This window comes from Salmo trutta, chromosome 8, assembly GCF_901001165.1.
Source record: "Salmo trutta chromosome 8, fSalTru1.1, whole genome shotgun sequence".
Taxonomy (NCBI): Eukaryota; Metazoa; Chordata; class Actinopteri; order Salmoniformes; family Salmonidae; genus Salmo; species Salmo trutta.
In genome coordinates this window covers 12,093,372-12,119,165 of record NC_042964.1, presented here as the reverse complement: position 1 = coordinate 12,119,165, position 25,794 = coordinate 12,093,372, and the positions used below count along the sequence as shown (strand labels likewise).

Below are 25,794 nucleotides of genomic sequence, written 5' to 3'. Positions count from 1 at the left end.
GTTTCTTTATTTGGCACGTAATAGGTACAGATGAAGTCGGAAGTTTACATACACCTTGGCCAAATACATTTAAACTCAGTTTCACTATTCCTGACATTTAATCCTAGTAAAAATTCCCAGTCTTAGATCAGTTAAGATCACCACTTTATTTTAAGAATGTGAAATGTCAGAATAATAGAGTGATTTATTTCAGCTTTAATTTCTTTAATCACATTCCCAATGGGTCAGACATACACTATTTGGTAGCATTGCCTTTTAAATTGTTTAACTTGGGTCATATGTTTCGGGAAGCCTTCCACAAGCTTCCCACAAAAAGTTGGGTGAATTTTGTCCCATTCCTCCTGACAGAGCTGGTGTAACTGAGTCAGGTTTGTAGGCCTCCTTGCTCGCACGCGCTTTTTCAGTTCTGCCCACAAATGTTCTATAGGATTGAGGTCAGGGCTTTGTGATGGCCTCTCCAATAACTTGACTCTGTTGTCCTTACGCCATTTTGCCACAAATTTGGAAGAATCCTTGGGTCATTGTCCATTTGGAAGACCCATTTGCGACCAAGCTTTAACTTCCTGACTGATGTCTTGAGATGTTGCTTCAATATATTTACATAATTTCCCTTCCTCATGATACCATCTATTTTGTGAAGTGCACCAGTCCCTTCTGCAGCAAAGCACCCCCACAACATGATGCTGCCACCCCCGTGCTTTACGGTTGGGATGGTATTCTTCGGCTTGCAAGCATCTCCCTTTTTCCTCTAATATAACAATGGTCATTATGGCCAAACAACAGCTCTATTTTTGTTTCATCAGACCAGAGAACATTTCTCCAAAAAGTACAATCTTTGTCCCCATGTGCAGTTGCAAACCGTAGTCTGGCTTTTTTATGGCGGTTTTGGAGCAGTGGCTTCTTCCTTGCTGAGCGGCCTTTCAGGTTATGTTGATATAGGACTTGTTTTACTGTGGATATAGATACTTTTGTTCCTGTTTCCTCCAGCATATTTACAAGGTCCTTTGCTGTTGTTCTGGGATTGATTTGCACTTTTCGCACCAAAGTATGTTCATCTCTAGGAGACAGAATGCGTCTCATTCCTGAGAGGTATGACGGCTTCGTGGTCCCATGGTGTTTATACTTGCGTACTATTGTTTGTACAGATGAACGTGGTACCTTCAGGCGTTTGGAAATTGCTCCCAAGGATGAACCAGACTTGTGGAGGTCTACAGTTGTTTTTCTGAGGTCTTGGCTGATTTTCATTAGATTTTCCCATGATGTCAAGCAAAGAGGCACTGAGCTTGAAGGTAGGCCTTGAAATACATCCACAGGTACACCTCCAATTGACTCAAATTATGTCAATTAGCCTATCAGAAGCTTCTAATGCCATGACATCATTTTCTGGAATTTTCCAAGCTGTTTAAAGGCACAGTCAATTTAGTGTATGTAAAGTTCTGACCCACTGGAATTGTGATACAGTGAGTTATAAGTGAAATAATCTGTCTGTAAGCAGTTGTTGGAAAAATGACTTGTCATGCACAAAGTAGATGTTCTAACCGACTTGCCAAAACTATAGTTTGTCAACAAGAGATTTGTGGAGTGGTTGAAACACTTAGGTTGAGTCATTAAAACTAGTTTATGTAAACTTACGACTTCAACTGTACTTACTATAGTCCTTTCTTTTTAAAATGTAACCTCCTGAGATGGGAAAACATGTTTTTTTTTATTAAGTTGAACACGCGCTCTTTATAACAATGTTGGATGAGGTTACACGACCAAAAATGTACTCATTTAGTTGAAGGACCCATTAACCCTTTTGATTTAAGTAGATGATGAGTAGAATCGTCAGTAGGCTATCTTGACTCCTTGGAACAGAAAGCTAGGCCTAATGCTTATGGAGAATTGCCTGGCCCTGTCATGTCTTTATGCAAACATTGCCTGTTTTTTATGACGTGTTATGAGAACACCTGACTCAGGCCTCATTGGCTATAAGGAGGGACCCTGACAGATACCATAATCTGAAAGGCAAGAAAAATCCATTATAGGATGGAGGACAGCCTGGGGAAAAAGTCTCGTTTGACTGGTTTTAAAATGTCATACGATTTTAATCCTAATCCTCACTGCACACAGGAGAACATCTGCGGAATGGGGAACGTCAGGGTCTTTGTTTTCTGTGTCACCGCACTTCCTGTTGGCCCCGTGCAGCCCAGAATCCAATTAGCTGAGCACTGTAACAGCTCCAGACACCAAAATCTCTAAATTATTAGTTGGCCCAGCATACCAGGTGTACGGTCTAGACACAGAATGTCCATTACGATAAGGACCCATCACAAAATACTGGCGGATCCCAACATGACTTGAATTCATATTTTATTGACATGTTGGTGTTTACCCAGTGAGTATGTTGACGCAGTCGTAATGGTTTGATACCCGCTGCCTAGAGCTGGGACAATAAACCAAACATTTTAGGCGCCGGCCACTTATCGTGGACATTTTGCTGAAATCGTTCATTATGATAAATAACCTATAGGACCCTACTAGAGAAATGTGCAGTTTGAAATGAAATACGTTTGCTGATATGGGTGGTTATGAACTTAATGTTCAATTTAGCGTAATGAAGATAAATCTTGTATTTTTTTAATGCGAAATAGATTTTTGTCCATATTGCCCAACTCTACCGCTGCCACGTGTCAGCTGTGCCCGAGGTTGTGGAGCTCCTCAGGGATGAGTTCAACATCCGCTCATGTCCTGATTATACTGGGGCTCACCACTGTATGACCCCTAGACTGTCTATCATAGTGTTGTCTATAGCTACCATTTGAGAGGGAGAATGAGGAAGGGAAGTGATGATGCGGCACAGAGCTGTGTGCATTCTTATTTAGTCTGAGGAGCCAAAAGGCTTAGACAATCAGGGGAAATCTAAAATTACAAAAATTATGCATGTATTCAGGACAATTTGTCATGCGTCTCCCTTGATTTTGTAATACTGTTTGAGTCACTCCGATAGCATAAGAACAAATCATAAGCCATGCCAACATTTTTTTAGAATTGAAGGAAATTGGCTTTAAAATGGCAAAATTGTCTCCGCGGCCAAGTTATATATTTTTTTACGATTGTCAGTTGCCGACTGTGCCCAATACCACAACCCTGCCACGCCTCCCATCTAAGCCCCGTTTTGACCCAGATGGTGGATTTAGTGTCGTCTACATGTCTTCTACCACACAGTAAAACGGTATACGAGGACTTGTGGTTGCTCTACTGTATGGCCCAAGGTAGCTGTGGTCAAATCTAACATCCAGCCGTAGTGTGCGATTTTAATAACATTGAATAGCATAGGCTACCTTTGACCGAGGAGTAAATTGACAGGTTAGGACCAGTGCTCATTCACCTTTGCCCTTTTTCCCTCTCCCAGCAGATCACCTGAGCGACGCGTTGAAGAAGCTGAAGCTAGCCTCAGCGGACAGCGCCACAGACAGTGTGGAGAGCTGCCTGGACTGCTTGCTCAAAGCACTGGCCCACAACAGTAAGTTTGACCCACACTTCTCAGAGTAAGTGAAATACACAGTACAGGATGGAGGAAATGGAGAGCCTAGTTAGACTAAACATTCTAGTCACCAGGCTCACATTTGTTTTCGTACAAGGCCTAAGTAAGAATATCTCAGTCAGTGTTATTCACAAACCTGTCTGTCCTCCTTAGTTTGGGAAACATAACCAATACGGCTGAGAGTTGCCAGTGATCTCACAATACAATATTATCACGATACTTGAGTGCCGATACGGTATGTATCACGATTCTATATGTATTACGATTTGATACTGTGATTTTATTGCGATTCGTTGTTCCAAACATATTGATCACCATGTCTGCTGCAGAGGGAAAATGGAGAGGCATGAGAAAACAAGTTTGGATCAGTCATGGATTAAGTGCTGAAAACAAATTCTCTCTATTTAAAAACAAGATGGAGAACAAGCTATGAAGGAAAAAACTAGAGTTTTGATGCAGGTATAGCCAACTAGCGCAAAAATATTGCAGTATTGTCATAACGATGCAAAATATTGTCAGAAGTCATATCCCGATATGTAACTGTATTGAGCCCCTCCCCACCATCACTAATAACCATCTGCATGATCTGGCTCGGCCTATCAACTATCTTGTTTTTGGAGCATTGTAATGGCCTAACTTCTGTGCTTTTAAATTCATTGAGTTGTTGGCTTTCTGCATCCTCTACTGTCTTTTTAGCTTTGTGCTCTGGTGTAGCTAGGTTTAAAGTTCTACTGCACTTGGCGTGACACGTGATGAGTGTGCAATAGTCTGTTTGGGTGAGGAGATGACCAAGAAAACCAAAAGGCACACACTTTTGCCGATGCTACCTTTAGCCTAATAGTAAAAATCCAAGTGACGGTGATAATCATTTCATTGGTTAACCCTGCAGGTCTAAGGACTTAGATCGCAACATCTACTAAGCTTACATATGGAATTGTTTTAAGATGGTCATAAAATGTACTGTTTAAGCTAAATATTTTATCTTTTTAAATGAAACATTGAATTTGACCTTTACTGCTATAGCCCATAGAAAAGTATTGAATTACACATTTGTATATGACAAAACACAGTCAAAATGTATTGTAATGGATATGGTTTTCAAATGCCTGTCCTATATCTGAGAGAGATAAGAAAACTCAGACATTTTTAGACCTGTTTGGTCACTTCATTTGTGGCACTTTTACCCCCTATGCACATGGTGCTATTTTTACAGCCTGGTACCAGGTTACCTTGAAACGACTCCCCTTAAAACCCTTTCAGCTTGTGTGCGTCGTAGAGAAAAATAACTGACACCTTCGTGTGTGTGTGAGAGTCTCCCCTTTGTAGCTCAAACGGTTCTGGTTTTAAAGACCATTTCCTTGTCTGGAGCCTCTTGTGTAGAAAAATGCAGCTTTTAGGAGCCTCATGTCATGGAATAGGCACACACGTTATAATGGCAGAAAGAGGGGATTGAGCTGCAGCCACTACAAGGAACGGTAACTAGCATAAACACACAGGGAGCTTTTCAACATGTCATGTGTGACGCCTAGGGGCGGCAGGTAGCCTAGGGGGCGGCAGGTAGCCTAGGGGGCGGCAGGTAGCCTAGGGGGCGGCAGGTAGCCTAGGGGGCGGCAGGTAGCCTAGGGGGCGGCAGGTAGCCTAGGGGGCGGCAGGTAGCCTAGGGGGCGGCAGGTAGCCTAGGGGGCGGCAGGTAGCCTAGGGGGCGGTAGGTAGCCTAGGGGGCGGCAGGTAGCCTAGGGGCTGGAGTGCTGGTCCAGTAACCGGAAGTTTGCTAGATCGAATCCCCGAGCTGCCAAGGAATAAACTGTCGTTCTGCCCCTGAACAAGGCAGTTAACCCACTGTTCCTAGGCCGTCATTGAAAATAAGAATTTGTTCTTAACTGACTTGCCCAGTTAAATAAAGGTAAAATAAAAAAATCCTAAATTGACTAAGAGGTTAATAATCATTTCAGGGCTACACTGTCGTCCCGCTAGTAATTTGATTTATATGGGCCATTGTCTGGAGCTTGATTTAGGATGATCATAAATAACCCCAAAAATGGAATGACCTGGATGGGAAGGGATTATCTTCCTCTCCTTGCCCAACTCACCCCATGGCTTTTTTCAATTAATCCTTCCTCGATTCCCTACAATCTTTCCTCTTTTTCAAAAGGCATTAGAGAAGGTCAAATGGGAGATATCTTGGATCTTCTCCTCCAATATGGTTGCGAAAGGGCCAAGGGGATTGGATGCAAGGAATCAATGAAAGACAAATTGAGAGAGCCCTTTTCTTTCAACTTTTTTCCTTTCTCCCCTCTTCCTCCTAGATGCTGATGCCAGTGAGAAGGTCCAGGAGATGGGTGTTCTCCCCCTGCTTCCCACCCTGCTGGCCCCACAGTCCTCCTGCACCCCCAAAGTAGCCAACATCATAGCTGAGGTGGCCAAAAATGGTGAGACTCCCTCCACTTGGTTTCTCCACACCTCACCTCATCCTCCCCAGGAAACATCATTCTCCTCACTTTTGGTTCCGCCATCTTGTCAGTAAACCACTTAAAAAAAAAAAAAAAATATATATATATATATATATTAATAATAATAATAATATTCTCAGCTTTGTGTGTCTGTCATACAGTGGCGGTTTAGCATACATCTGTATTTCTCATTTAATTGTGAATATCTTAATTTTGTTAATTGAATGGGATTGTGATTTATCTAGTTGTGGGCTGATGGTGAAGGTTATGGATGATTCTCTTACAGATGATCAATCTTGAGACAGTCACTTATGGGTGATTATTCTATAGATGTTTGCTGTGTAGTCTAGATTATGGTCTAATCCCTGTGCTCATTTCTGTTTGTTCACCCCACTCCCCATAAGCAATTCTGCCTTTACCCATTCCAATGGCAACAGATGGCTTCAGTCTCTCTAACAGAAGGCACCATAGGAGACCTGTCTGTTGGTGTTGCCATCCGTCTTGCTTTCCTAGACCGTAGTCGTTTTCACACAACGTCAGCACGGTGAATCATGCATTTACTTCCTGCCATACTGTAGCTTGGTCAAGGGAAAATGCACAGCAGTAAGTGGCTCATTTTGAGATTCAGGAACTCGTGAGATTAGAGGTTAGACTGAATCAATCAACCCAAGGCATTCATAACGCTCACAGAAGCACGTACTTAATAGACATGACATCTGCATAGTGTTCTATTTTAAAGCTTTATACTAAGGTTGAGATTGAGCATTCAAATAAGTTGATGGCTTCTTGACTTCGGTCCAATTGTAGAGAAGTCCCACATTTTTTTTTGGCCACATGTTGGACTCAAGCAGTCATCCATTGGCAATGTGGCAGATTACAGTATGCATGGCCTCTCAACTTGCATACTGCAGTTACAGCAACAACTGGGCCATACTTACTAAGTGCTTTTAGAGTAATTTATGAGTGGGTTTCAGGGAAGGCAGGCGCAGAGTTGAAGGGAAGTGACTTGAGAGTTGGGGGAAGACAAGTCTAACATAATGAATGGATTGCTGCCTGCTGATGTGCCAGCCTGAGACTTGGCACCGATCCGCTGGCATTTTATCTGTCAGAGGCCCCGGAATTGTCTATGCCCAGTCCACAGTGGAAGGCTTACTGTGTCAAAGATACTGGACTAAAATAACCTTTTTCTTGCATACCTGAGTGTTTAAGCACTTTTATTTAAAACCTAGTCCGTATTATATAAAGTTCTGCCAAATACAGAACCTTTAGGGCTGCCTTAAATGTATTTCTGACAAAGATCCAGAGTTGGGTTTCATCCAGAATATTTTTTTTATATGCGTTCATATAAAAATTGTCAAATGTGGATGCACTTAAGAAGCATCCAGTCTTCCATTAACTAATCAATTGGAATTTGGCACACACAGTATATTTCTGAGCAAATTGGAGGTTATAGTGAAATCCATTTTATTTCCAGTCAGACCAGCAAATTAACTGAAACGCATTCTCTGAATGACAAAATCCTCAGAAAATAACTGGTCTGCTTTTCAGTCAATTTCATCTTGATTTTAAATCATCTCCTCAATCGAGACAGAATGGACCATGAAGATAGGTGCTGAGCTGTTGGAGTAGGGTGAAGTTTCCCCTAGACACTGATCATGGGTCATTTTTTTTTAAATTTCCCCCGCTAATGGTTAAGATTAGGATTGGGGAAGGGGAAGTTTATCCCAGGTCTGTACTGTTGGGCAACTTCACCCTGGAGCCTAATTGCTAATCCTGACTGCTTCCTCTCCCCTCCAGAGTTCATGCGGAGCCCCTGTGTGGAGGCAGGCCTCATCCCTCCCCTGGTGCAGCTGCTCCACTCCAAGGACCAGGAGGTGCTGCTGCAGACGGGCCGCGCCCTGGGCAACATCTGCTATGACAGCCGTAAGTTCATCCTGCTATAGGTCTCCCTCTCATAGGCTTCTCTTATACATTTCGTATAGGTTTCTTTTAAACATTTGTCATAGGCCAGTTGGAAAAGGACCCGGAATCGGTGTATATGGGTTCTGCCATAATTATTATCATTTATGGGAAGGGGACTGCATCTTGCCTAGGTGTAATTATAGGGGAAGTACTGGATCGACTTTTCCTTTCAACTGGCCCTCCCCTCTTCCCTCCTCTCCCCTCCCAGAGGTGCTGAATTGCATCATGCCGTGGAAACAGGTGTCAGCGGATTCTAAACCGGCTGTTAGCATTATCTGCTCTTTTTGATGACATTGATCTGCTGAAAATCTGTTTAGTCTTAGTTTATCATAATATCATGCAATATAACCTGTTTTTCATCTGGATATATTGGAGGTGGGGAATGCTCTGGCCGTAAATTGGAATGCTCTGGCTGTAAAGTGGAATACTCTGAGGTGACTACCAGTATAATATTATTGTCTGTGCTTCACCCCATTATCAATATGAAATACATATTTCATCTGTGGACTAGCAAGAGGCTTCGCGAGGCAGCTCTGTCACTATTGTCCCGTGTGGCTCAGTTGGTAGAGCATGGTGCTTGCAACGCCAGGGTTGTGGGTTCAATTCCCACAGGGGACCAGTGCAGCGACAAGTACGAAAATGTATGCACTGACTACTGTAAGTCGCTCTGGATAAGGGCATCTGCTAAATGTCAAATGTACCATTGAGAATTTCTGTCCGTTTCAAGAGGCGACAGAGTGGCAGCCATAGTCAGTCTGGCGCTGAGCTCCTGCCACATTTCTTTCCCCAGACAGACACCTCAGAGAAATGTAGGTGACTTAATCAAGAGTTTTCATGAATACATTTGAGGATAAAATGTAATTGTTGGGTTTTGCTGAGTGGTTAGGGGTCTGTCTGTGCTGCGTTGAGGCCTTAATGGCAGCTGTTGTTTCTGGGGCATTGTTTCTCCCAGACGTCTGTGGTTTGATAGAATCAGAAAGAGTTTGCGTGTGGGGGCAACTGCTGAAGCCTTTTTTGGCATGGTGGCAGAAGTGTGTATGTGTCAGTCAGAGCTGCAGCTGTTTTCATCTCTTAATAGGGGCACCACTGAAGAAATCAGTTTAGAGGGAGTCTGTAGCTGTCTGGTTGCTCCGGGTTCTGGCCCTTTTAAAATGTAATCAACCCAGCAACAACCCTAGCACTTCAACTGCCAATTGCATTCATACAACTTCCAGACCTAGCAACAGAGAAACAGTGCCAGCATTTTGTCCGTTGTCCATTAACGCCATCCAGATTCCAGCCAGTTTGTTTAGTCCTTCTCCCTGGCTTTCTCTTTGTCTCTTTCTCCTGCACTCTCTCTCCATCCCTCTCCTGCACTCTCTCTCCAGTCTATGCGCATGCACATACACACGCACGCTCACACACACACTTGCACTCACACTTTATTTTTCTTCTTTGTCTTCCTCTCTCTCCCCTCCTTTCTCTTCCTGTCCACGGTTGAGTGTTGTTAAGGAAGTGGGCAGGTGTCCCAACCAGGCTGAGGTTGGATGTGGGGGTCGTGGTTGGCTGGTATCAGGAGACTAGAGACTAGAGGCGAACCAGTCTGTGCATGTCCAGGAACGGGATGACTGATCATATAACACTTCCTCTGTCAGCAAGGCAGCTATGCTCCAGACACCCCATTCTGTCTGCCACCGCCATGCACACATAACACTGTATAATGTGTTGTGTTTCTGTGTTAAAACAGCTAGTACAGACAGTGATATACTGACAAGGCCCGTAACGCTTCCTCTGCTAGCTACACTCCAGACATCCCCATTTTTAGTCTGCCGTCGTCAAGCGCGCACTGTGTCGATATGTTCCTGTGTTGGCTAATGCAACGCATATACACACGTTGTGTTGACTTTTCGATGTCCAGCGTTGGCGTACAGTCACAGGATGTGGCTTGTAACTTTCACAAAGGGAAAATACTCTTCCATTGGACAATTAGTGTCTATCTACTTTGACAAGGACATGATCCCCACCTCTGAGTTCTAAGAAAAGTCATTCATTCCTGGTCTGTAGTCTGTGGAAATTCAACCATAATAGGATACCAAACATTAGGAACGCCTTCCTAATATTGAGTTGCACCCCCTTTTGCCCTCAGAACAGCCTCAATTCGTCGGGGAATGGACTCTACAAGGTGTCGAAAGCGTTCATAAACTGGTGCACCTGGCACGTAGTACCATACCCCGTTCAAAGGCACTTAAATATTTAGTCTTACCCATTCACCCTCTGAATGACACACACACACAATCCATGTCTCCTCTTAATCTACACTGATTTGAAGTGACTTTAACAAGTGGCATCAATAAGAGTGTTGCTTTCACCTGGATTCACCTGGTCAGTCTCGTGGAAAGATGTTCTTAATGTTTTGTACACTCAGCGTATCTATCATCAGAGCACATGGCCTTCTTCCGGCTCTGCTCTTTCATGCTACATTATCTCTTGGCACATCAAGCACTCCTTGTCTGCGCGATGTCTGCAGGCAAAGGTGATGTCCTTAAAGTTCGAACCCTAACCTCAGGAGCACCAACAAATCTCCATTTTGAGTCCTAGTTCCTCAGGAGCACCAACAAATCTCCATTTTGAGTCCTAGTTCCTCTAATGATTTCTAAATATGCCTTATTCTATGCATTTTTTTTAAAGATCGGATTTGCATGGCTGTAGTCGATTGTTATGTCGAGCAGTATCCTACAAACGTACTGTGATCTGTAGTAATGTGGTGCTAATTCAGGCTACTCAATGAGGCTACTCTGCTATGAGGCTACTCTGCTAAAAAGGATTTCATAAAAACAGACTAGTCACTCGGTATGACATAACTTCAACTCCCATGGTCCCAAGGCTGTCTGGTCTTCAGTTCCCAAGATGTGGCCTTTTATTTGCACAAAGAGAACAGCCGTTTTGTCTCCTCAATTCAGCTGGGTTTCAGTCGCTCCACCTCCATACGTTTGCTGTTCAGTCATGCTCATTTGCATAACATGACTCAGCTCCATTCTGTTCAGCTGGACTCTAGTATGGTTGTTGATACCACTGACTATACTGTGTGTGAGCTTGACAGTGATTCTGACAAGTGACAAACGATTGTCCACCAATTAAGGCTGTATATTTTGAGTTAATCGGAAGATTTGCTGTGATTAATCGTGACTAATTGCAAATTCAGAATTTGATCAAATTGAACTGTAATTTTACTTTTAAACATTTTTTGAATCAATTTTTATGAAAAGCATCAAGAATGTTGACGTGTCGGTTATGTCCGAAGTAACGGTAAGCAAAATCAAGGGAAATTTATAAGGCATACTTTTTTTTTTTAACCTCAATGTCGATTTAAGACATCACATTGTTGTTTTTAACTGTATAGGTGATGTATTTTTTTATTTATTTTTTCCCTCCCAGTGCGTTTTGAGTGCTTTCAGGCTACGATTAATCGCAAAAGAAAGGAGTGCACTAAAATGACAAACTGGAGTTCCATGATTAACTCTGACAGCCCTGCTGGGGTGGGCCTGACCAAAAACACACTGGAATTATGTCACGACTACCAGTTCTGTATGAACTTTGGTAATGCCAGTTATTTTATTTTTTGCCTCTCCTTTTCCATGTTCTGATTAATCATTATTATTCTTTATGGTTATATTTAAATAGCATTTTTGTATTTAATTTAATTTCTTTATTTTTTACTGCTTGCTTAACTTTCTCTCTTTATTGATTTATTTTCCAGGTTGCTTGTTGTGATTTTTGTGGTTTTTCCTTGTTGATGTCCCCCTGACCTCTTTGTTTTGCAGATGAGGGCAGGAGTGCAGTTGACCAGGCGGGAGGGGCTCAGATAGTAGCTGGACACATAAAGTCACTGTCCCAAAATACTGACCCGGACAATGGAAAGCTCTTGACTGTCTTTTGTGGCATGCTGATGAACTATAGCAATGAAAATGGTAATAACAAACTCCCCCCGGATAAACAGAATTAACCAATCTAAACAGAGTAAACTTTTTAAAGAATTAATCTAAGAGATAACGTGAGATGTTTTATTGTCACACACACCAGATAGGTGCAGTGAAATGTGTTGTTTTTACTGGGTCAGCCATAGTATTACTGCGCCCCTGGAGCAAATGAGGGTTAAGTGCCTTGCTCAAGGTCACGTCAACAGATATTTCACCATTTCGGCTCGGGTATTCAAACCTTCGACCTTTCAGTTGCTGGCCCAATGCTCTAACCGCGAGGCTACCTGCCGCCCTACTTTGGCAGTGTTGGTGACTGTACTAAACGTAATGTTGACACCTTTTGTCCAGTCTTAATGTGATAGTTTACTTAAAAATGAAAGTTTTGTCTGATATTTTCAGACCTCAAATGTAATCTAATGGCGAGACGAGTCCACGTCCCAGGCCATCTGTTGTGCTTGTTTATGTGGATCACCATTAGCTTTTGCAGCTGCTATATGCCTCAAATCCAAACTAATTGTTATTTCCATATAGCTGAATCTACACAACTGGGACTTTTTAATAGATGGTGTAGGGGCATGGACTCATTAGCTGACTGTTTTTGAGGTCTAAAAATGTCTGACTACTTTAGATTTTAGCCAATGTTCAGGTTTATATTCCTCAGCCTTTACTCACCATGGTGACAGGAGGTGGTGATAAAGAGGATTGTTCAATATCTGTCCCCTGGAGTGGTCTGTCTGATTCAAGTCCACTTCCAATGCTTTCTATTGTATCTTGCTTGAGGCCTTGGTAATTTTCCTCTTAAAGCAGTGACTGCTTGTCCTTGTAATTGGTGGTAGGTAGGTGGTGATGGTGTCCCTACAGCTTATACTGCAGACATTTCTTCCCCTTTACACAGCACTCTCTTGTTTTCTACTTAGATTGCCGATTCTCCCACAACCCTCCTTGCAAAGCCTATATGGTCTATCCAGGTGCGAGGTCCGGCGTAATCAATATGGATCACTTCTGCTGTCAACCTTCCAGCACCTGTTCCAGTTTTTAATTAGGCCGTGTTCCAAATGGGACCCTATTCCCTACATAGTGCACTACTTTTGACCAGAGGATAGGGTGCCATTTTGGACTTGTGCATAGACTCACCAAAAAATATGAATCTTTCATTCAAATGAACACATTGTTTAGAACCGTTTAACTGTGCTAGCTAATTAACTAGTCTTGTTATGATGATGCAACAGTTTTGCCACTGGGGATTAGCAGCGACTCATTTTCTTTTGCAAGTCACTTTACTGTACAACTCTTAACACTGCCTTTTATGACATCATACACAGCGGGGGGGACTTCCTGCTTACAGGCATCAACATCAAATCTACCAAAACATCCACTAATGACTCTTCACAATGTGTGTCCTCACTTGAAATTGGTTGAGGTCTGTAGCAGGAGTCTACATGTAAAACGTTGCAAGTTGCTGCTGTGGAACCCTCTTCAAATTGGACTATAGAACGTTGAGTTTTGGTCTTATTTGTTCCCCAGGAGTGTATTCACCTCATCACAGATTCTGCGTGTAAACTAAAGAATAAGATTCTGCACGTAAACGGAAGAATCTTTTGCGGCGGTATAAAATGCGTAGGATAATGAGCAGCATTAGTTCTGCTGTTTGGACCCAGAATTGTCATAGCTGATCAAATTACACAAGATTTTAGTTCTGGGTTAAGCGAGATTACTAGGAACCAAACGGAAGTAAATGAGCCGAAACGGGGAGTTGTAGCTGAATTTGTCCCATAAACTGTTAATTGCATGAATGAAAACACCCCAGGCTGGTTAGTGGTGTAGTGACCGGGATGCTCGGTGAGTGTTTATGCCCCTTTCGTCTACGTTCTATCCCTGATGTTCCACGACGTACTGCTCCTCTCCGAATAATGTAAATTATTAATGAATGGGCCAAGTTCTAGAACTTTTTCTCCTCCGTGGGCAAGATGCAGAAAAGTAATTACTTTTCGGTCTATCACTTCTCCTGTACGATCCCTGACCAGTCCGAGGTCACTCACCAACTCTTTTGTCCTCCCGTCGAAAATAGACTGAGGAAATTTAAATGTGGCGTTCAGGGGAGGTACATGCAAGTCAGTGACAACTCAGGCTTTCTCTTGTTCTTTTCCCACAATCAAACATGGAACTAAGTGGATTTTCTTTGTAAACCTAATGATCTGCGATCAGATCATCAGACATTAAACAGTGCTGTGGTTACACAGAAATAGAATTACTAGAACGGATATCCCCGTTCGAGTCAATGTTCCACGACGTGTGGAATTCTGTTTCCATGCGAGTTACTGTCCTCTGCTTGAAGCGGTGCTACTTCCGGTGACACTGACGTTTAGCCTCAGTTGCCGAGCATCGCTATCACTGCACTAAATCAAACCTTTTCACGGAGCTCAGCAAATATCTCACACAGACATGTTTTGGCTCCATCAGTCAATTATGGTTGGTTGTGGCCTCATATCTGTTAAGGTTTGAATAAGGCCATGTTTTATTGCCGCTCCATGAAAAGGATGTTTGAGAAACCGGGACAAACACTTGTAGCCTCTCTACCAAAGTCGAGAAAATAATGTAAGTTAACGTAATAACAAGTAGTGTGTAACATAACTGCCTAGTGCAATTACGTCCTGCTCAACACTGTTTATAAATGTAAGACCCATACCCAAATTAAGTTGTAATTATTTAGCACGAGGTTAGGTGTGAAATGTAGCCTAGAGTTGTTTCCAAGCCCTGTCATCAGCTACAATGAAACAAACACTGTCTCAAATGTCACCACTCAAAAGGCTGAAAAAGTTGATGGTTGAAAATGATACATACAAATACCGCATGCTCTACACGTCCTTGGAACGGGAAAGAGGAGAGAAACCGCCTTCTCTACGCTGAGATACGGACTCTAACGCGTCAGAGTAATGGAGTTGGTCTGCTCTGCGCACCACAGCGAGGGCCGGAGCATTTTTGCAATTACGCAATGCAAATGAGTTTGTGGCCGCCAGCGGCCCATTCCCTTCAGCTGGCTGTTTGTAAACTGTCACCACAGCTAATATAACCTTCATTAACATTGATAGAAGCTCTGCACGTCCACTGGTTTTTACAGCGTCTGTGCAGATTGAAGAAATAGAAATCAATATTTTTGTGCAAATGTAAATTTGGAATATGATAACTTTGACCCAAGTTGGTTTATGTTTCTGGAATTCGCTCTTCTCCAGTCGGCCTTCTGCTTGTGTCGGCCTATTGTGGATTATGGTTAGGGTCTAATGTTTTCAGTGAATAACAGTTCTGGTGGATGACAATTGATGGTGGTTGTTTTTAATAAGTACAAGCTGACATTTTTTGCTGGTATTTCAGAGAGAACCCTTATTAATTCACTAATATAACTATTTTTCTATTGGTTACTTCCTTTTCTCACTCACTCGCTTTCCTTCCTTCCTTTCTTCCTTCCTTCCTTCCTTCTAGCCTTTTATCGTCTCCCTCCGTCTCACTTACCCATCTTTTCTTTAACTTTTTCTTTTTGTACCCTCTCTCTGCCCATTTTGTCAGTATTGGTATTCTCTTAAAGCCAATTTAATCAACTCTTTCTGTTATCTATCTTCTCTAGGCTCTTCTAGCTGGTTTTCCAGAGCTCACTACAACCAGGGAAATACATCTGCACTCTGATATTCTGTATTTGAAAAAAATATATACTTTATAGCTAGTCTACATTTAGCAAATGGTAGTTCAACTGTGCACATTTGTTTCCTTGTTTGCATTAACTAATTTCCCTTTTTAGAGATTGCCCTTTTATAATCCTCTTGAAACTTGATTTTAAGACGTATGGCTTCATACCTTCCATTAGCCTTTCCACTTCTAATTATATTATTGACTAGTGTGGGTGTGTGTTTTGTGGCAGAGCGAAGCTGGCAGACAGACGTTTTCATAGCCCAATGTATCTCTCTACATTTTAGGGTTGAGACAATAGTACCTTCATAAATTACACACACCAGGGTGTTTCTGTTTAGTTCATTTGCCTAATTAGCAGAAACACTGCCCACCCTGATCTTCGTGGCCTAATTCAACCACCCAAACACTAGATGGCAGTGCTCTTACCTATCCTCTGATCTCCTCTGTGTGTCCTCTCCAGACTCCTTGCAGGCCCAGCTGATCAACATGGGAGTGATCCCCACCCTGGTGAAGCTGCTGGGGCTCCACTCAGACAACACGGCCCTTACAGAGATGTGCCTCATCGCTTTCGGAAACCTGGCTGAGCTCGGTGGGTAGTGGGACATTTTAGAGCTGATCAGAGAGGTCATTATGTATTTTGGGTATGTACCAAAGAAAATGTATTCTAAATGAATTCTGCGGTACATTGAGTAGAATACTGCTGTCACCCCGCCATTCTGGACTTGGTTCAGCTTTTATACCATGCTGTCTGGGGCCTGGGCCTTGAGCATAACAAAATGGTCAAGCCCCGATAAAAGTTGAGCCGTGGACTCTCCTGTCAGTCACATATTTTGTAAATCCATGGACAGAATTGATTCGTGTGTGTGTGTGTGTGTGTGTGTGTGTGTGTGTGTGTATGTCTTTAGCCTGGTGCCAAATCTTTGATCGATGTCATGCCGTACGCTCGGCATGAAAATGAATGAACACAGAGAAGAGTTGGCCGGCGCACAAACCGACTGGACCAGTCATTTCATCTTGATTTAACTTTTTTTTTCTCTTCCGTCTCTGCAGAGTCCAGTAAGGAACAGTTTGCCTCCACAAACATCGCTGAGGAGCTGGTACGTCTGTTCCGGAAGCAGGCAGAGCACGAGAAGAAGGAGATGATCTTTGAGGTCCTGGCTCCACTCGCTGAGAACGGTAATTCAATACAACTTTTTCTTTTTCCCCACAGGGGCAATTAAGACCGGCAAGTCAGGTTACAAATATTAAATATACACTATACATTCGGAAAGTATTCAGACCCCTTGACTTTTTCCACATTTTATGTTACAGCCTCATTCTAAAATGGATTAAATAAAATACTATCATCAGCAAGCTACACACAATGACCATTAATGACAAAGCGAAAACAGGTTTTTGAATTTTTTGCAAATGTATATAAAAACAAATACCTAATTTACATACGTATTCAGGCCCTTGCTATGAGACGTGAAATTAAGCTCAGGTGCATCCTGTTTCCATTGATCATCCTTGAGATGTTTCTACAACTTGATTGGAGTCCACCCATGGTAAATTCAATTGATTGGACATGGTTTTGAAAGGCACACACCTGTCTATATAAGGTCCCACAGTTGGTTGTCCATGTCAGAGCAAAAACCAAGCCAATGAGGTTGAAGGAATTGTCTGTGGAGCGCTGAGACAGGATTGTGTCGAGGCACAGATCTGGGGAAGGGGACCAAACATTTCTGCAGTATTGAAGGTCCCCAAGAACACAGTGGCCTCCATCATTCTTAAGTGGAAGAAGTTTTGAACCACCAAGACACTTCCTAGAGCTGTCCGCCCGGCCAGACTGAGCAATCGGGGGAGAAGGGCCTTGGTCAGGGAGGTGACCAAGAACCCGGTGGTCACTCTGACAGAGCTCCATAGTTCCTCTGTGGAGATGGGAGAATCTTCCAGAAGGACAAGTGGCCAGACGGAAGCCGCTTCTCAGTAAAAGGCACATGACAGCCCGCTTGGAGTTTGCCAAAAGGCACCTAAAGACTCTCAGACCGTGAGAAACAAGATTCTCTGGTCTGATTAAACCAAGATTTAACTCCTTGGCCAGAATACCAAGCTTCATGTCTGGAGGAAATCTGGCACCATCCCTACGGTGAAGCATGGTGGTGGTGGTGGCAGCATCATGCTGTGGGGATGTTTTTCGGGGACTGGGAGACTGGTCAGGATCAAGGCAAAGATGAATGGAGCAAAGTACAAAGAGATCCTTGATGAAAACCTGCTCAGGACCTCAGACTGGGATGACGGTTCACCTTCCAACAGGACAACGACCCTAAGCACACAGCCAAGACAACGCAAGAGTGGCTTTGGGACAAGTCTCTGAATGTCCTTAAGTGGCCCAGCCAGAGCCTGGTCTTGAACCCGATCGAACATCTCTGGAGAGACCTGAAAATAGCTGTGCAGCAACGCTCCCCATCCAACCTGACAGCGCTTGAGAGGATCTGCAGAGAAGAATTGTAGGAACTCTCCAAATACAGGTGTGCCAAGATTGTAGCGTCATACCTAAGAAGACCCGAGGCTGTATCACTGCCAAAGGTACTTCAACAAAGTATTGAGTAAAGGGTCTGAATACTTATGTATAAATTTGCACAAAAAGAAACTTGTCATTATGGGGTATTGTGTGTAAATTTGATGGGGGGAAAAAACAATAGCCTTATTCTAAAATGTGTCACATAACAATGTGGAAAAAGTCAAGGGGTCTGAATACTTTCTGAATGCACCATATTTACAAAAGTATGTGGACACCCCTTCAAATGAGTGTATTCTGCTATTTCAGCCACACCTGTTGCTGACAGGTGTATAAAATCAAGCACACAGCCATGCAATCTCAATAGACCAACATTGGCAGTAGAATGGCATTATTGAAGAGCTCAGTGACTTTCTACGTGGCACCGTCATAGGATGCCACCTTTCCATCAAGTCAGTTCGTCAAATGTCTGCCCTGCTAGAGGTGCACCGGACTACTGTAAGTGCTGTTATTGTGAAGTGGAAACGTCTAGGAGTAACAATGGATCATTCGCAAGGTGGTAGGCCACACAAGCTCACAGAACGGGACCGTTGACGTGCGTAGCGAGTATAAATCGTCTGTCCTCGGTAGTGAGTTTTGCAACTTCCACAATGCCTCTGGAAGCAACGTCAGCACAAGAACTGTTCGTCAGGAGCTTCATGAAATGGATTTCCATGGCCGAAAAGCCACAAGTCTAAGATCACCATGCACAATGCCAAGCTTCGGCTGGAGTGGTGTAAAGCTCACCGCCATTGGAAACTCTTTCTCTGGAGTGATGAATCACGCTTCACCATCTTGCAGTCTGACAGATTAATCTGGGTTTGGCGGATGCCAGGAGAACGCTACCTGCCCCAATGCGTAGTGCCAACTGTAAGGGAATAATGGTCTGGGGCTGTTTTTTCAATGTTCGAGCTAGGCCCCTTAGTTCCAGTGAAGGGAAGTCTTAAAGCTACAGCATACAATGACATTCTAAAGGATTCTGTGCTTTCAACTTTGTGGCAACAGTTTGAGGAAGGCCCTTCCCTGTTTCAGCATGACAATGCCCTGTGCACAATGCGAGGTCCATACAGAAATGGCTTGTCGAGATTGGTGTGGAAGAACTTGACATGCCTGCACAGAACCATGACCTCAACCCCATCGAACACCTTTGGGATGAATTGGTACACCGACTGCAAGCCAGGTCTAATCGCCTAACGTCAGTGCCCAAACTCACTAATACTCTTGTGGCTGAATGGAAACAAGTCCCAGCAGCAATGTTCCAACATCTAGTGGAGGCTGTTATAGCCACAAAGGGAGGACCACCTCCATATTAATGTCCATGATTTTGGAATTAGATGTTCGAGCAGGTGTCCACATACTTTTGGTCATGTAGTGTAGCTGCGAGCAGCAATAATTGTGGTTCACAGGATGACCAAAAGGAAACAAGATCAGTTGGGGAACAAAGCAAGCACTCCATCATGTAGGAACTTTCTTCATGTGCAATCAGTGAAAGCATTACCATGTTTCTCTCAATACCACAACGATGACACAAAGTAAGTTTAGTCTAGTGCTGTAAAATCACATTTTTTATTGGTCACATTCACGTGATTAGCAGATGTTATTGCGGGTGTAGCGAAATGCTTGTGCTTCTAGCTCCGACAGTGCAGTAATATCTAACAAATTACACAATACAAACAAACAAACAAACAAACAAACAAACAAACAGGAATGAATGAAGACTATATTCATATATGGACGAGCGATGTCAGAGAGGAACCGACTAGGATACCGTAGAATAGAATACAGTATATACATATGAGATGAGTAATGCCAGATATGTAAACATTAAAGTGACTAGTGTTCCATTCCTTAAAGTGGCCAGTGATTTCTAGTCTCTTCCTATAGGCAGCAGCCTCTAATGTGCTAGTGATGGCTGTTTGGCTGTCTGATGGCCTTGAGATTGAAAAACAGCTTCTATCTCTCGGTCCCCGCTTTGATGCACCTGTACTGACCTCACCTTCTGGATGATAGCGGGGTGAACAGGCGGAGCCTCGGGTGGTTGTTGTCCTTGATGATCTCTTTGGCCTTCCATCGGAGGGTGGGTAGTTTGCCCCCGGTATTGCGTTGGGCAGACCGCACCACCCTCTGGAGAGCCTTGCGGTTGCGGGCGGTGCAGTTGCTGTAGGTTGGTTATCTTTGACTGCACCTTGTAATCATTCTTAGTCATTACTTAATGTGTTGAGTTTATATACCAATTCTGGGGTAAATTTTATTCATGTTTTATGTTAAGATTTGTGAAATATTTTCAGCTTTAGTGTATTAGTATATTGCAGTCATCTTTGAATGCTGGGACTTTGTTAAACTCAGATTAAATTCTTCAGTCTACATAACAAATATGGTTTGAATATTTGTGGTTTCAGAATTGTTTAGGGGTGAATTCAGTTATGTTAGGAATTGTTTTTATATTGTAATATGCACATTTTATTACACTACAGGCGAGTGTGTACACCATTTCTCAAGCCAGTTTGTGCTACTGGTGCCATCTATAATGACATCTATAGTTCCACCAATTGATCTCGTGCAGCCATCTATTGCAGTGACTTTATATTCAGTCAGCTTCTAGGGACATAAACGTAAGGTTTACATACCACATTTCATGGCCCCGTGTCCATCGGTTCAGTTCTTATAGCTCTGGTGCGATATAGTTCCATCTAGTGGTGTAGTGTGGTAAACTTTAAATACAGCAACTAATCATTCTCAAATTCATTAGAGGCTAATTCGACTCATGGTTTGAGAAGAGTTTTATATTTTCTTATTCGCACATGTGCTAATGTGCATCTTTAGGTAAAAATGTTCTCAAACAGACTGATTTTAAACGTCTATTTACAAAATCTGGAGTGTTGCAAAGAAAAATACATATCTCAGACGGGCCATTAAAAAAGATTAAGATGGGCAAAAGAACAGACACTGGACAGAGGAACTCTGCCTAGAAGGCCAGCATCCCAGAGTCTCCTCTTCACTGTTGACGTTAAGACTGGTGTTTTTCGGGTGCTATTTAATGAAGCTGCCAATTGAGGACTTGTGAGGCGTCTGTTTCTCAAACTAGACACTCTAATGTACTTGTCCTCTTGCTCAGTTGTGCACCAGGGCCTCCCACTCCTTTCTATTCTGGTTAGAGCCAGTTTGTGTGTTCTGTGAAGGGAGTACTGTAATTTCCGGACTATTGAGCGCACCTGAATATAAGCCGCACCCACTGAATTTAAAAAAAGATGTATTATTTTGAACATAAATAAGCCGCACATGTCTATAAGCCGCAGGTGCCTACCGGTACATTGAAACAAATGAACTTTACACAGGCTTTAACGAAACACTGCTTGTAACAAAAAATAAAAAATTAGCAGTAAGCTTTAGTTGTCTTTTTGCACTGAGTCAATTCCTCACGCTGCTGTTTCCAACGTCTTATCGACTCATTAAGACCAAGCTCCCGTGCAGCAGCTCTATTTCCTTTTCCGACAGCCAGATCAATCGCCTTCAACTTGAAAGCTGCATCATATGCATTTCTCCGTGTCTTTGCCATGATGAGGGTGACAAAATGACTACCGTAATCAGAATGATGGGAAGTTTGAGAGCGCTCGATTTTAATCTAAACCGCAAACAAAAAAGTTGTTTGACCTTAACCCGTTCGGCAATTTCATTGGTCTAATGAAAGCTTCATGCCGCCAAAAAACTGAGCACGTCACAGAATGTGTTTTTTTTTTGAGAATTTTTTTGAAAGCGGGAAAAATCCATATATTAGCCTCGTCATTGTTTAAGCCGCGAGGTTCAAAGCGTGGGAAAAAAGTTGCGCCTTATAGTCCGGAAATTACGGTAGTACACAGCGTTGTATGAGATCTTCAGTTTCTTGTTAATTTCTCTCAAGTCCTTTGTTTCTGGTCATTTTCAGCCTGTAGTCGAACCCACAAATGCTGATGCTCCAGATACTCAACTAGTCTAAGGAAGGCCAGTTTTATTGCTTTTTTAAAATCAGGACAACAGTTTTCAGCTGTGCTATCATTTAGCCTTTTAAAAGAATAAACTTGGATTAGCTAACACAAATTTTGTGAAATAGCGCAGTTACAAATCAAACTGGATGGACATCAGAAATAGAGGAAGGACTAAAAACAAACAAAATATAATATTTGTAAAATAGATTGTTATATATACATACATACATACATACATACATACATACATACATACATACATACATACATACATACATACATACATACATACATACATACATACATACATACATACATACATACATACATACATACTGAAGGTCGAAGCCTAAGTGTTATTGTTTATTAGTTTACTCCAAATGGGGGAGGGGTGGTAGGGTTTGCAGGGAATAATAAACGTATATTCAAAAAAAGTGTATTTACAAAGAAATATATGGGTGATTGGATATGACGCAGACAATTGCATTGATGGAAGCAACAATCTATCTGCAATATTAAAGCTGATCCACCCCTTAAAAAAAAGCGTGCCATTGGAACACAGGAGGGATGGTTGCTGAAAATGGGCCTATGTAGATATTCCATAAAAAAATGAGCCGTTTCCAACTACGATTGTTAATGTTGTAAATGACTATGTCCACTGTATTTGTGATCAATTTTATGTTATTTTAATGGATATAAATTGCTTTTCTTTAAAAAAAACAAGGACATTTTGTTTTCTTGTCCTAAAATGTCTTTCTTAATTCATTCATTTACTTTTAGATTTGTGTGTTGCTGTGAATTGTTAGATACTACTGCACTGTTGGAGCTAGGAACACAAGCATTTTGCTACACCTGCAATAACATCTGCTAAATATGTGTATGCGACCAGTAAAATTTCATGCAAATTTAAAGTATTTGTAGCATACACTGAGTATACCAAACATTAGGACCACCTTCCTAATATTGAGTTGCACCCCTCCCCTCCCGTTTTGCCCTCAGAACAACCTCAATTTGTTGGGCCATGGACTCTACAAGGTGTCGGAAGCGTTCCACAGGGATGCTGGCCCATGTTGACGCCAGTACTTCCCACAGTTGTCAAGTTGGCAGGATGTCCTTGGGATAGTGGACCATTCTGCCTAGTTAAAAAAAACTATTCTTGATACACACAGGAAAATGTTGAGCCTGAAAAACCAGCAGCGTTGTAGTTCCTGACACAAACCGGTACACCTACTACCGACCTCGCATACTCCCTTAAAAGATCTTCGCTTGAAGAAGGAGAAAAAAGCAGCAATAGTACTGTTTTAATTTTTTGGGGGGTACGCCGTAGCCAGTATACACTTCATCAACAGTCTGAATTTGTGTAAGAACTCAAATCTGTAATACATTTTTGCCGAGGGGATTTTGCATTTGACTAGGATGTTTGATGCAGGATTTATTTCTCAAGTGAGAAAACGTGAATGAGGACAAGTCGTCTCTTTTGAATGACGACAGGCGATTTGTTGAATAATCCCTTCTTTTGACCAATCGCCGACGTGGACTTCTGCTACTGGTTTCGGCTTGCCTCAAACATTTTTGTGTGCTTGAACAGCCAAAACAAAACCTTGCACAAGTCCAAAACTACCAAAAATGCCGTCATAATATTGTATATGCACAAACTGTTCCTAACTGTTTCGGCTGGGAATCATGTGGACGCCTTTACTCATGGTCTTTACTTTTTGTCACTTGTTTTTCTAATTTGGGACACAATCTATGTTTGAGTTATTTGACATTTGTCAAGGTTTTCTTTTTTTTACGAATACAGAGAATAATTGGTTTTCAAAGCTTGGCTGTGAACCACTAAGTATCAATCTTCCACATATAATGCAGAAAACATTCTCAGATCCACACACATTTATGACGTCACATTCCCTTGACAACCAACATGCCAACACAATGCATCCTGCCAACTATAGATGGCTGAATAGATAATGTATAGATTTTTTATTTTTTAAATGAGGAGAGTGAGAACTTGTGAAAGAGAATGAGGTGCATGGAAAAGGAAATGATGGCTAGGGTGCAGAAATGTAGTGTTGAATTATAATGCTAATGTTGTATTAGCATAGCTAGGGAATGCATCCCTATGGCTATTTTACATTAACCATGCTAACATGTCAGACGAGCATACAGAAAAAGTGGCGTGTGGATTTAGAAAATGTCCAGTTCAGAATTCTGAAACTCCCCTCAGCTGTATCGGTCTATCAGAAATGAATAATGTGTTGGTTGAAGTCACAGTGAGGCGAGGAAACTGCTTTTATTGAAGTATATTATGTGGAGTCATCTGTGGCCTTGGTAACTGCTTATTGGAGTGAAGTGGCTCTCGTATCCATAGCTGCTGGGCTGAGGTGTATGTTGAGCGTATCAAGAATGGTCCACCACCATCCTGCCAGCTTGACAACTGGGAAACATTGGAGTCAACATGGGCCAGCATCCCTTTCAACACCTTGTAGTCCATGTCCTGACGAATTGAGGCTGTTCTGAGGGCAAAACGGGGTGCAACTCAATATTTGGAATGTGTTCCTAATGTTTTGTACACTTGTGTGTTAGACTGAGCGTGTGTGCGCGTTTTGTGAGAGACAGTGTGTGTGCGCATGTGTGACAGAGGGAGAGACTCACTGACTATTGTCATCATTCTTGGCAGCACACTGGGTTCTCCCCTTCTGCCATGTTCTTAGCCAATGTCCTGCTTAACTCTACTCCAGAGAACTTCTCCCTCTCTCTGGCACACGCATGCATGTTCACCACGCACACATGCATACACAGACACAATACGATCCCAGACTCAAACATCTAATCTCGCTCTCCCCTCACACAAACCCTGTATCTCTTTCTCCCGTCTATGACAGTACTGATGTAGTGACCTCTACCATTTGACCATAGCCACTGCCCAAGCCTGAAGTGGGGTTTTTTCCAACACGTACAGTCCACATTTCAACATTCCCAAAAGCCAAACGGCAAAAAGCAGAGATCCAGGGACATGGTGCAACAATTATATCATTTTCTTTTCTATAGATCTAACAAAAGTGAATTTTCTGATCAATTTAAAGCGTAGATTACTGAAACTGTAAAGACAGACATAATATGGTCTGCTATGTATGTTCAAGACATGTCTAGCTAGGACTCCTACCGAACGCCCAACTTCTTCCATTTATCCTAGGCTACACACTTGCCACAGTACAATGAATGGGCAAGAGGGGGAGCCATTTACTAATGTAAACTAATACCAGATTGATCTATTCATTTTGTTAAGGGAAAGGGGGATACCTAGTCAGTTGTACAACTGACTGCATTCAAACAAAATGTGGCTTCTGCATTTAACCCGATGACGTTGATTAAGACGGGGGGGCTGCCTTAATCGGTGCCGGGGGAGCAGTTCTTGGGGGTTAACTAACTTAAGGGGAGAACGGCAGATTTTTCCACCTTGCCGGCTCTGGGATTCGAACCAGCGACCTTTCGGTTAGTGTCCCAATAATCTTAACCGCTAGGTAAGTATAACTCATAAGTACACAATATTTCATCTGTTATCGCAGTCGCCATTCCAATTCATCCCAAAGGTGTTCGATGGAGTGGAGGTCAGGGCTCTGTGCAGGCCCGTCAAGTTCTTCCACACTGATCTCGACAAACCATTTCTGTATGGACCTCGCATTGTGCACAGGGCATTGTCATGCTGAAACAGGGATGG

At 42.5% G+C, this 25,794-nt stretch overlaps 1 protein-coding gene across 6 annotated transcripts in view; it reads left to right on the top strand.

Annotated features, from left to right (window-relative positions):
* LOC115198217 (rap1 GTPase-GDP dissociation stimulator 1) overlaps positions 1-25,794 on the top strand; it is a 55,059-nt gene that overhangs the window by 8,931 nt on the left and 20,334 nt on the right. For 3 of the 6 annotated variants that reach the window (XM_029759990.1, XM_029759991.1, XM_029759988.1), the window contains exons 2-8: positions 3,395-3,505; positions 5,833-5,955; positions 7,774-7,899; positions 11,353-11,514; positions 11,739-11,885; positions 16,036-16,164; positions 16,626-16,751. In XM_029759990.1, the coding sequence (XP_029615850.1) occupies positions 5,862-5,955; positions 7,774-7,899; positions 11,353-11,514; positions 11,739-11,885; positions 16,036-16,164; positions 16,626-16,751 (784 nt within the window). In that variant the 5' untranslated portion in view covers positions 3,395-3,505; positions 5,833-5,861. The remainder of the gene's footprint in view (positions 1-3,394; positions 3,506-5,832; positions 5,956-7,773; positions 7,900-11,352; positions 11,515-11,738; positions 11,886-16,035; positions 16,165-16,625; positions 16,752-25,794) is intronic. The other 3 variants (XM_029759989.1, XM_029759992.1, XM_029759993.1) reach the window with 3 other exon arrangements.